Source organism: Cyprinus carpio, chromosome B13 (genome assembly GCF_018340385.1).
Source record: "Cyprinus carpio isolate SPL01 chromosome B13, ASM1834038v1, whole genome shotgun sequence".
NCBI classification, from domain to species: domain Eukaryota; kingdom Metazoa; phylum Chordata; class Actinopteri; order Cypriniformes; family Cyprinidae; genus Cyprinus; species Cyprinus carpio.
The window spans coordinates 11953314-11966113 of NC_056609.1; the positions used below are offsets into that span (position 1 = coordinate 11953314).

General features: G+C 39.8%; 1 protein-coding gene across 3 annotated transcripts; it reads right to left on the reverse strand.

Annotated features, from left to right (window-relative positions):
* Window positions 1-179: 179 nt before the first annotated feature.
* Window positions 180-12650, reverse strand: LOC109065525 (basal body-orientation factor 1-like). 3 transcript variants are annotated; one of them, XM_042736566.1, is made up of 11 exons: window positions 12424-12634; window positions 12006-12258; window positions 11242-11307; window positions 9113-9256; window positions 8939-9019; window positions 8793-8863; window positions 8516-8660; window positions 7817-8157; window positions 1534-1665; window positions 1292-1393; window positions 180-839 (listed from the first exon to the last, which is right to left on the reverse strand). In XM_042736566.1, the coding sequence occupies exons 1-11, from the start codon at window positions 12462-12464 to the stop codon at window positions 731-733; spliced, it is 1485 nt and encodes a 494-aa protein (XP_042592500.1). In that variant the 5' UTR covers window positions 12465-12634; the 3' UTR covers window positions 180-730. The 3 variants fall into 3 exon arrangements, with proteins under 3 accessions (XP_042592500.1, XP_042592501.1, XP_042592502.1); XM_042736567.1 differs by having other exon boundaries at window positions 180-827; window positions 12424-12632; XM_042736568.1 differs by lacking the exons at window positions 1292-1393; window positions 1534-1665 and having other exon boundaries at window positions 180-827; window positions 12424-12650.
* Window positions 12651-12800: the final 150 nt, after the last annotated feature.

Here is a 12800-nt window from a genome sequence, read left to right on the forward strand (position 1 = left end):
ATGATATGCTCATCACTCAATGTTCAGTACAACTGCTGTACAATTAAATTATATATTCTGTATCTGTCCATGAAAATGATTTTTTTAACATGATTACAGAAATATAGGTAGGACAAAAATTAGATTATTGTCATTTGAAGATATAAGCCTTATAATAAAGACACAGACATCAGTAAAGATTATGTTGAATGCTTTATAATGGCAAAAAATGCAGTATCTTTACAGTATAGGCTAAATGTTTGCAAATACAACATAAAAATGTCTAAAAACAACATTGACTTTCACATTTGTTTTGTAGGCAAAATAACTAATACAGTACATTTTCATTCGCTTAATTTCAAAAATACATCATTTCTTAGGTTACTTAGTTATTTTAGTTACATTTAGTTATGCTGTATTTCAATGTCTATGACACAATTCAGCTATAAAAATAGATCAGAAGACATAAATAAGAAAGGTTAAAGTTATGGCCAATTTTTTTTGTATTAAATACTGTTTTAATTGTTTGTTTGCAATATATTGTGGGTGGATTTATGCCGAGACAATTTGAGTCTTTCTTGAATATTATTTCACTCAGTTTCCCTCATATCTAATCTTCAATGCCATGTCAAAAAATATTGTTGTTTCTTTTAAGTTGTAGTTTAGACACTCATGAACACTTCCTGGTAGTTCATAGCTGATGCAATATTAAACTTTTTTAGCTCTCTTATCTGTGATGAGGTCAGATGATCTACAGGTCTGGCAGAGCACTGGAGTTTCCACTGGAGCTCAAACTAGAAACTGGTGCTTGGGTTAAAAAAGTTGCATGGGATTCCTCCTCTTCATTCCTGTGGAAAAGACTGCAAATTATGAGTATATGTGCGATAATGCAGAACAAAAAGTCTTCAGAAAGTATTCACCACCATTGTTTTTTTCTCTTTCTGGTGAGCTGCAAAATCAAACCAACGTATAGAGCTGACATGGTTTTTTTTTTTTTTTTACTTTTGTATGAATAATGCTTGTTGTTCAGAATTATTTTCCAAAAATGACTTGGTAAGTGTCTACACGTTACACCTTTGAATCAGTGTCCTGAAATTTACGAAATTGCTTTTGTTACACATAAACTGAGAGGTGCAAATAAGCTTGGGGTTTTAAATGTATTTATTAATTTTTTTTACTGTCATTATCACTATCTTTGCCTCACTAACTCTGCTTTTTCTTTCAAGGTAGATGATGCCTTGATGATGCCATATCTAAGAGATTGACAAATTTATGATTTATCTTAATATGTAAGATAATAATAAATACTTACTTCGATTTCAAGCTATTCATTTTAGCAAAGAGCAGTCTAAGAACTCTCTCTCTTTGCTCCCAGGTCATCTCTGATATGTTCACTTTGGCTTTCTTCAGATTGCTGATGAAATAACAGCATTGTCACAGACAGTTTTGCTAATGGAAAAAGCTTAATTCAGGTAATAACACATTTAGTTATCATTTCATCAGAAGAGAATTTTACAAATAGTCTAAAAAACAAAATAAGCATAAGACCCTCACCCTTTTTCAGCCTCATCTAAAGCACTGGAAGTGCTGTGGGGTGTTCTGTTAATGGTGTGAATGTGAGCGTTCTCCGTTCTGCCTGTTAGGAACTCATCCATCCGTTTGCTACGATTCATTTCTGCTTCCTGTCTGGATAACATAATGTAGCTTATAATATAGTTGATCTAAAAATAGTTTGAAGGTTTTGCAGTAAAATGGAGCCTGTGTCTCTTGCTTATTAACTTTTATTTCTAGAATGAACTAGGGGTGTACTATATTGAGAAAAACATTTATGGCACAGAAGCTGCATCTGAAGTGTTTAATGCAGCTCATAGGTGGCTTGAATGCATTTACACTGCATTTACACTGCAATTATATAAATATGCTATGCAATTTTTTATTTATTATTTAATTATGAAATTAAAGGGGACATCAGATGCAAAATTCTCTTTTGCATGTTGTTTGATGTAAGGATGACTGACTCGGTTGAGTATTTGAATCCATTTGCGGAGATGTTTATTGTGGAGAAAACCACACACAAGGATAAGGCAGATAATCGTGGTCAAATAACAAGCAAGGTCAATATCACAGCAAGCAGTCCGTACAGCAAACAAATCCAAATCGTAATCCAACAAACAAGGTCAAGAACAGGCAAAGAACATACACGAGGCAATCAATGTGGCAATGAGAAAAACGCTTGGTAGAGACAGGGGTTAGCTGGCAATACTTCGCAATCTGTTGTACAACTGAGCTGGATTTAAACAGGAAGCTACAGGAAGTGGTGGAAGAAGAAGAGAACAGTCAGTAATGAGGAGATGGCGCCCTCTGGCGGCTGGATGAATGGATGGTTGATGTTACAGATTCCTCCCCCCTAGGAACACCTCCAGGTGTTCTTCGTGGACGTCCCCTTGGTCGAGGTGCTGGACGATCCGGATGTGCATGATGGAAATCCCGGGTCAATGATGGGTCTAATATGTCCTTGGCGGCCACCCAAGATCTTTCTTCTGGGCCGTAGCCCTCCCAGTCCACTAGGTATTGTAGCCTGCCCCCCCGACGTCTGGAATCTATGATATCCTTGACCAGGTAAGCCGGAGCTCCATTAACATCCAGTGGTGGGGGGGGCTCCCTCTCCTCGGAGGCAGGACCGGAAGCAGGATGAGCGGGTTTTAACAGAGATACATGAAATGAAGGAGAAATGCGATAATGAGCTGGGAGCTCTAACCTGTATGTTACTGGATTAATTTGCTTTATTATCCGAAATGGGCCTACATACCGGGACTGAGCTTCTTGCAGGGTAGCCGTAACCGTAGATCTCGAGTCGATAACCATACCCTCTGACCCGGCTGATAGTTTGGGTGGGGACTTCTCCTACGATCTGCTTGGGTTTTCTGGGCTCTGATTGCCCTCTGTAGCCTCACATGAGCGCTGTCCCAGACTCTTTCGCTTCTTCTGACCCAGTCATCCACTGCCGGAACTTCTGAAGGTTCACCCGACCAAGGGACACATGGGGGGTTGATATCCTAAAAACACACTTGAAGGGGGTGAGTCCTGTAGATGAGTGAGTAAGGGAGTTTCTTGCATATTCTGCCCAGGGTAGGAATTCATTCCAACGTTCCTGTTCTTGACTACAGTAGGATCTAAGATATCGCCCAATTTCTTGGTTTACTCTTTCCACCTGTCCATTTGCTTGAGGGTGATAACCTGATGTTAAACTGACATTTATGTCTAATTGTTTGCAGAAGGCTTGCCATACTCGGGACGTGAATTGTGGGCCTCTGTCAGAAACAATATCCTCTGGTATGCCATAAATTCGAAAAACATGTTGAAATAAAGCTTGTGCTGTCTCCATAGCTGTGGGTAATGCTTTTAGTGGAACCAGACGACAGGACTTAGAAAATCTATCAACAATTACCAGTATGGTGGTGCAGCCGTTAGAGCTGGGTAGATCTGTGATGAAATCCACTGCCAGATGAGACCAGGGCCGCCGAGGGATAGGCAAGGGTTCCAAGAGACCAGCTGGAAGTTTTCGTGGTGTTTTTGACTGTGCACACATGCTGCAAGATTTGACATACAAAGAGACATCCTTTGTTAAATTAGGCCACCAAAATGAATTGCGTACCAGTTCCTCTGTCCGCTGAATGCCAGGATGTCCGGAGCTCAGAGATGTATGAACCCATTGCATGATGCGCTGCCGAAGAGATCCTTGAACGTATTGGCGGTTAGGGGGGCAACCTGATGGTGTGGGTTCTGTTAGTTTGTTTTCTTTGAATTTCCTCCATTATATCCCAACGAATAGGTGCCAAAATGACTGATGGGGGTAGAATTGGTCCTTGGCAGCAAGAAGTTTCCTCTGACTCATATATTCGTGACAACGCGTCGGCTTTACCATTCTTGCTTCCTGGGCGATATGTTACTGTGAAATGAAATCTTGTGAAGAATAATGACCACCGAGCCTGCCTCGGGTTCAGACGTTTAGCACTCTTGATATACTCCAAATTTTTGTGATCTGTAATCACCTGAAATGGATGACGTGCTCCCTCCAACCAGTGTCTCCACTCAGACAGTGCTTCCTTGATGGAAAGTAGTTCCTTGTTTCCTACATCATAGTTTTTCTCTGCTGTGGTTAATTTTCTGGAAAAGAAAGCACATGGAAAAAAACTTTACCAGGGTTTCCTTGTCTCTGGGATAGAACTGCCTCCGATGCCGACGTCAGAAGCATCTACTTCCACTATGAATGGTAGGTCAGGGTTTGGGTGTTTCAGAATTGGAGCAGTGGTAAAGCTTGTCTTCAGGGTATCAAATGCGGTCTGGGCAAGCGTTGTCCATGATAGTTTCCTTGGTTTCCCCTTAAGGGAAGCAGTGATTGGTTTTGAATTGGTAGTGTAGTCTCTGATGAATCTCCTGTAAAAGTTAGCAAATCCTAAGAATCTCTGTATTTCCTTTACCGTAGTGGGACGTGGCCACTCTGTAACTGCCTCAACCTTCCTTGCGTCCATCTCCACTCCATGATGACTGATCTTGTAGCCTAAAAAAGTGGTATGTGAGACATGAAATTCACATTTCTCAGTTTTAACATATAAGTGGTTTGCCAGTAATCGAGACAGAACATCTTTCACATGTTGGATATGTTGCTCACGTGTCTTTGAATATATTAGAATGTCATCAATGTAGGCGATAATGTGGTCATTTAGAATGTCCCGAAAGATCTCATTGATAAAATGATTGAAACACAGATGGTGAATTTGATAGGCCGTACGGCATTACCAAGTATTCATAGTGCCCCCTGGTGGTGATAAATGCTGTTTTCCATTCATCACCTTCTCTGATCCTGATTAAATTATAGGCACTTCGTAGATCAAGCTTAGTAAAAATCTTGGCTTCCCGTAATTGTTCTAAGGCTGAGGGAACTAATTGGAGTGGGTACCTGTTCTTGATAGTGATGGTGTTTAGACCACGATAATCGATACAGGGGCGTAGGCCACCATCCTTTTTTTCCACAAAAAAAAATCCAGATGCTGCGGGTGATGTGGATGGGCGGATAAAGCCTGACTCCAGAGCTTCTTCAATGTATTGTTCCATGGCCTGCGTTTCTGGTATAGTTAATGGATATACCTTGCTTTTAGGAGGTGCTGTGTTAGGTAATAGGTCTATGGCACAGTCCCAATGGTGGTGTGGAGGTAACGTAGCAGCTTTGGCTTTGCTGAAGACTTCCCGGAATTCAATGTACTCTGGGGGAATCTTAACTGCTTCGTTAGTTATTGGACTTTCAACCCTTGTGGTTAGACATGGGTTTTACTAAGCTTGATCTACGAAGTGCCTATAATTTAATCAGGATCAGAGAAGGTGATGAATGGAAAACAGCATTTATCACCACCAGGGGGCACTATGAATACTTGGTAATGCCGTACGGCCTATCCAATTCACCATCTGTGTTTCAATCATTTATCAATGAGATTAGCAGTTGTGGCAGACATTGAAGTTGTTAGGGGGCAGGTGGGATGGTTACGTATCAGATTATCAATACGGATCGTGGTGGTTATAAGTTGCTGTAAGTCCATATCCATGTCCTTACAAGCAATCTCTGATTGTAATTTGTGGTGAAGACCTCGCTTAAAGATTGGTTTAAGCGCGGCCTCATTCCAGCCACTTTGCGCTGCTATGGTGTGAAAATCTACGGCGTATTCTGCAGCAGTACGATTTCCTTGACACAAATCCAACAACTGCATAGATACATCTCTCCCTCCAGCTGGGTACTGAAAAACCTCAGTAATCTGCTTCGAAAAATAATCGAATGAGGTCCGTATCATATCATCTTGATCCCACACAGCAGATGCCCATTCGAGAGCTTTGCCAGTAAACAGTGACATCATAAATGAACATTTAGTGGTATCACGTAGAAAGGCCTCAGGCTGGTTCTCAAAATAAATGGAACATTGACCAAGAAACCCCTTGCACCTTTCCGCTGTGCCAGCAAATTTATCTGGTAAAGAAAATCTTACGGCCTCAGGTCGAGTCGCTGGGAGAGATTGTATGTAGCGGGTGAGATGTTCATTAGCGGCTCGCAGAGATGAAAGTTTGAGCTTGGAACTCCGTAATCCTCTCATTTTGATAAGCAAATGCGGCCTGAAGATGTGAAATCTCCGCTGGATTCTGGTCAGGCGAAGTATTCTGTAAGGATGACTGACTCGGTTGAGTATTTGAATCCATTTGCGGAGATGTTTATTGTGGAGAAAACCACACACAAGGATAAGGCAGATAATCGGGGTCAAATAACAAGCAAGGTCAATATCACAGTAAGCAGTCCGTACAGCAAACAAATCCAAATCGTAATCCAACAAACAAGGTCAAGAACAGGCAAAGAACATACACGAGGCAATCAATGTGGCAATGAGAAAACGCTTGGTAGAGACAGGGGTTAGCTGGCAATACTTCGCAATCTGTTGTACAACTGAGCTGGATTTAAACAGGAAGCTACAGGAAGTGGAGGAAGAAGAAGAGCACAGTCAGTAATGAGGAGATGGCGCCCTCTGGCGGCTGGATGAATGGATGGTTGATGTTACATTTGAACATAAATTTGTGTTGGCAGTGTGTACACAACCACCCTATAATGATAAAAATCCTCCCAGTGATTTTTTCAAAAACCCCAAATATCATAAGCATGGTCTCGGATCAAGCCATTCACAGATTCTTGGCAGAGTGACGTCACACAGGCCAAGGCCCCTCCCACCACTATTGACGAACACTGCTGTTTTATCATTGACCCGCCCTGAGTGAGCTGTAAACAGTCTGGCATTGTTTTGATGCCGGAGCAGTTATAGACAAGAATGGCTCCTAAGCAACTGAGGTGTTTTGTTATTGGATGTAATAATAACCATAGCAATCGTCATTTACTCCCGACATCTGAGCCGCTGAAGATGCAGTGGATTACCTTTGTTTTTGAAGGGAATGCATCCTCCGATCTGCCTAAATGCGTTTATGTTTACGCAAATCATTCGTGATCCAGCCTCACCTACAGAAGAAATGAGTAAGTTCCACAGCTAATTGCGGCTTAAGTTTACAGTCTCATGAAAACGGCTCATCACCCCACAGAAGAGAGGGGCGGGGTGAGCAGAGCTCATTAGCATTTAAAGGGAATGCACTGAAACATTTCGCTGTGATTAGAGCTGTTTTTGACAAGGTAAAAAGGGTATTTTTTTACACTACCATTGAGAAATTTTAACCAAAATATATTATAGACTTTTCACAAAGACCCTAAAGAATCATAACAACTTGTGGAAAAGCATCCGATGTCCCCTTTAAACTATTATTTAAATATAAATCTAAAACCATCAGTAGGTGGTAGCAAGTCACTGTCTGAACAAGTTGATTAATTGAGTAATTCATTCGAAAGATTTGTTCAAAATGTGGATTCATTCAAAAAAGAAACACTGATGTGTTTAGTTGGAGACACAACACAGTTCTGCTGTAGTTTTCACTGAAAAGAATAAAGCGAAACCAGACAAATATTGTGTCTAATATGTAACTTAAAATGCTAACAATTCTTCATAAACTGTTTTATAAAATCAACACGACATTCACAATCGTGCTGATAATCAAGAAAAACAGCACACTTGCTCGTGTTATACTGCTTAACTATATCATTTGATATTAATATAAGACAAAAGTCATGGGTGGAAATGGCCCTGTATATCTTGAATTTTGGGTGCTTTCAAAATACTTTCATCAAATAGGCTGCAGTGCAGGTGTGTTTTTGTTTGTTTTTGCAAAGAGAGTGAGTGGATGAATGAATGCTGAATTGCACCTGTGCATTAGCATCTCCTGTTTCATGTGGTTCAAAGCCTCATGGAAGAGGACCTCCATGTCTGAGCGTTGCTCCACTACACTGCGGGCTATTCTCTTCACTCGGCTCAGTTCCCTGTCCCGTACGCTCAGAAGCTTCTGCAGTTTGTCCAGCTCTACACCGCCAGCCTGAGACCTGACTGCAGCACGCTGCTTGATATCAGACATCTCCAACTCAAACTCAGCCACCATGATGGCCAGGGCCTGCTCCAGTGTGAACACCTTTGCCCTCAGCTCAGAAACTGTGGTCCGCTGGGCTGCAAGCTTAGATATGGTGTCATTTGAGGTGTCCTGACTCATCTCCTGCAGGATGAATAAAATTGTGGGTTCCAATGAAAGTGGTCATTATCAATGTCTGCTCCTTCATAGGCAAGCTTTATAGTAGACAAGGGTCTAATTGAGATCATTTTAAATTTCACTTAATTTGTGCATGTGTATTTGTGTGTTTGTGTGGGTGGTGCACAAGAAAGTTGATTTAATTATAATTTTTAATGACTAACTGATATAGTACACATAATTTACAATTAAAACAATGTAATAATGTAAAATAACTGTAATAATGTAAAAGTCTTTACTGTCACCTCTAATTAATTGTATGCATCCTTGATAAATAAAAGTAAAAAACTGAGAAAAATAAAATAAAAACTATGGTGTGTGTCACCTTATGCAAACTAAGGATGTTGTTCTCTTCTGCCAGCGCTGCATTTCTCTTCCGCAGATCCTCCACCTCTTTGATGTGGTAACCCAATCCCTTATTTAGACGCACATTCTCCTTGAACATTGAGCGAGATGCGTTGTCCAGCTGTCTGATAGGGCCAAGAAGGAGGATGTCATCTCATTTAACTCATGCAAAATGTATCTCACAAACAGTTCCAAAGGCATCAGGTAGAAATGTGTAGTAGTTCTGGGATACTGGGAGAGATGGAGAAGATACTTACATGATGGATTCATTGTGAGCTCTTTCTGCAAGCATAGCAATCGTTTGCTCAGCTTCCTTCTCTAGATGAACCTAATGAATGCAGGATGACAGAGACACTGAGAGAGAATGAGGAAGATTTTGTTGAAATGTTGTTTGGATATGTACCTTATTACTGAAGAACTTTTGCTCCATTCTTGCAAGTGTTTTCTTGTGTTCTAGATCTGCATTGTCCATAGTTTCTTTCATCTGTACAAAACGATGGTGATGTTACAACAGACAAAGCACTTAATACTAGTACTTCTGCATCTGTGTGCATGAAATAAATAGGATGAATTATACATTTTTGAGTTCTTGCTCCATTTGAGGCTTTTTCTTAAGGAAGTCATTGATGATCTTAAGCTCTTCTTGAATCATGTCGAACTCGCTAGATCTCTTCTTAAACTTCTCCTCCAGCTCATTGATCTTTAGCGTGTACTGAGCGGCCTGTGATGACAATCAGTGAGAAACGCTGAGCAGTTAGTATTAAAGGGATAGTTCACCCAAAAATCAAAATTATGTCATTAATGACTCACCCTCATGTCGTTCCAAACCCGTGAGACCTCCGTTCATCTTTGGAACACAGTATAAGATATTTTAGATTTAGTCCGAGAGCTTTCTGTCCCTCCATTGAGAATGTATGTACGGTATACTGTCCACGTCCAGAAAGGTAATAAAAACATCTTCAAAGTAGTCCATGTGACATCAGAGGGTCCGTTAGAGATTTTTTGAAGCATCGAAAATACATTTTGGTCCAAAAATATCAAAAAAACTACGACTTTATTCAGCATTGACTTCTCTCCCGGGTCTGTTATGAGCGCGCCGTTCACAGCACATCCAGTTCGCGAACGAATCACTCGATGTAATCGGATCTTCTTGAACCAGTTCACCAAATCGAACTGAATCGTTTGAAAGGGTTCGTTTTAACAATAAGCATTAATCCACAAATGACTTAAGCTGTTAACTTTTTTAACATGCCTGACACTCCCTCTGAGTTCAAATAAACCAATATCCCGGAGTAATTCATTTACTCAAACAGTACACTGACTGAACCGAGCCAGATAATGAACGAAACATTGACTCGTTCTCGAGTCAAGAACCGGTTGCATCGGTTTTCGGATCACTAGTAGTGATGGGAAGTTCTGTTCTTCTCCGCGAACCGGTTCTTTCGGACAGTTTGATTCAATAAACCGGTTGCCGAAAACGGTTCACCAGTTATTTTTGCACTCGACGTAATGACTTCATTGGCGATGATTGCCCTTGATTCAAGCCTTCGGTTTACCCGCGCTCATAACATTAGCACAGAATCAGTTCAGAATCAATCACCAAAAGAACCAGTTCAGTTCAGACGCGCTGTGTGTCAGTCTGCTTCACGCATGCGCAGTATCATCAGCTCGAATCGGACGCGTCCGACAGAAATGGTTCTTGACTCGAGAACGAGTCAATGTTTCGTTCGTTATCTGGCTCGGTCATCAGTTCAGTCAGTGTACTGTTTGAGTAAATGAATTACTCCGGGATATTGGTTTATTTGAACACAGAGGGAGTGTCAGCCATGTTAAAAAAGTTAACAGCTTAAGTCATTTGTGGATTAATGCTTATTGTTGACGCGAACCGTTTCAAACGATTCAGTTCGATTTGGTGAACTGGTTCAAGAAGATCCGGTTACATCGAGTGATTCGTTCGCGAACCGGATGTGCTGTGAACGGCGCGCTCATAACAGACCCGGGAGAGAAGTCAATGCTGAATAAAGTCGTAGTTTTTGATATTTTTGGACCAAAATGTATTTTCGATGCTTCAAAAAATTCTAACGGACCCTCTGATGTCACATGGACTACTTTGAAGATGTTTTTATTACCTTTCTGGACGTGGACAGTATACCGTACATACATTCTCAATGGAGGGACAGAAAGCTCTCGGACTAAATCTAAAATATCTTATACTGTGTTTCGAAGATGAACGGAGGTCTTACGGGTTTGGAACGACATGAGGGTGAGTCATTAATGACATAATTTTGATTTTTGGGTGAACTATCCCTTTAAGGCAGTGAGTACAAGAGTGATCTGATCAGTTCCTTGTTAAAAATAACACTGGACTGGAGAAACTATGTCTATTATGACTCTATTTAGTGTTATCTATTAGGTATTGTCCTTTATTAATGAAATAAATGCCATTGTTCAAATTAATATTCACAGAGGAAACTTTTAGTTATACAAAAATGGCATTATCATGATCTTTGACTTGCATACAGTTGACCTTTAATTCTATATGATTTCAAACACTGTATTTTCAGGATTTTATTAATTTTTATTGAATATTAATTTTTATTTTCTGTCATCTTCATTTTAACACATTAAACTGACAAAATAAACCACAATGATGAGAACAAAGAATGAATTTATCCGTTTAACCATATGAGGAAAGGCATTTCTTACCAGATTCTCCTTTTCCTGAAAAGCCCTTGTTTTCTCAAGCTGTATTTGTTGTTCCAGTGCCATTATCTGAGAAAACATCATTTTATAGGGTTAGTTTACCCCCAAAAATTAAAACTGTCATCATTTACTTACTCCCATGTTGTTCCAAAACCCATAAAACTTTTGTACGTCATCTTCGAAACACAAATGATGTTTCATTCAGTTCCTCTATTAAAAGTCTATTGTATCAAAATGTTGGCACATCCAAAAAAATGATCAAGAGATGATAAATTAATCCATATGAATTATGTGGTTTAATCTAAGCCTTCTTAAGAGACAATCACTTTATATGATGATGAACCGTTATAATTGACGCTTTTGTTCACATATAAACATTGATCAATGCACATATATAGGGCATTATATGATAAAAGGAGGCTCAACTGTATTTGTGCAAGAACATACCTCAATGATTCTTGAGTGTGAAGTGTTTACTTACATAATATTTTATGTGCCATATTTATGTAAGCTGATCAATGTTTATATAAAATTAAACCTATTTATTAAGCCTCAGATTTGTATTAAACTGCTTGATTCATATGGATTACTTTTATGGTCTCTTTATAAACTTTTGGAAGCATCAAAATTTTGGTGTAATGGACTTTCAGTGGAAGGACTAAATCATAAATCAATGAACCCTTTAACAATATGAAAGACAAACACTAGCACGCATTAGTAATGTCGTGTGTGTACTGTAGCTTTAACAATCAAATGCATTAGAACACCTTCTCCTCGTTTTGCAGGTCTTTGTTCCTCAGAACAGCGACGATCTCGATGCTGTTGTTCTCGGTGTTGTGCTGTAGATCAGTGAGCTGCTGGTTGGTTTTGCTCAGTCTCCGCGCCGCTTCTCGGTACTCCACGCGCGAGCTCTCCGTCAGATCACACCTGGCCTCCCACAGGGCCGCGTTTGCTTTAGCCCTCTCTGTATCAGACTCCTTAGCACGTTTTGACTCTTGCTTGCCATCTTTCTTTCCTTTTCTATATTAAAAAATACTCATGAGAAAGGCGAATATCAAAATCATAAAGTAAATCTATGTGCAGTCAGATATGGGACAAACGATAGTTAGATTTCGCGTTTTTTTTTTTCAAACGCAAGAGCATATCGAAATAAACTAACAGTACATCAATACGTTTTTTACTCACCCCTTCGCTTTCTTTCCCTTCTTTCCTTTTTTAATGGGCATTTCTTGTGATTTGATCAGCACCGCTCATCATTGATCTGCTCCTGCAGGATTAGTTTGTGTACACCTGTTGTCATGGAGACTGTCACACGTCACATACAGTAACGTTACATGTTGTAATCTTTTTATTTTCCATAAAATCCTTGACCTTTGTTAAGGTTTTAGAATAAGAATTCTTTAGAATGTTGTATCAAACATTTGTAAACAAATGAAAGACGGATGAAAAATATTACTTATATCCACCAACATAATGCAGCCCTCCATGTAATGCCTGCACTACAGTAATGTACTGTGTACATGTACTTCATGTACATTTTAGAGTAAAAAAGCTATCATCTT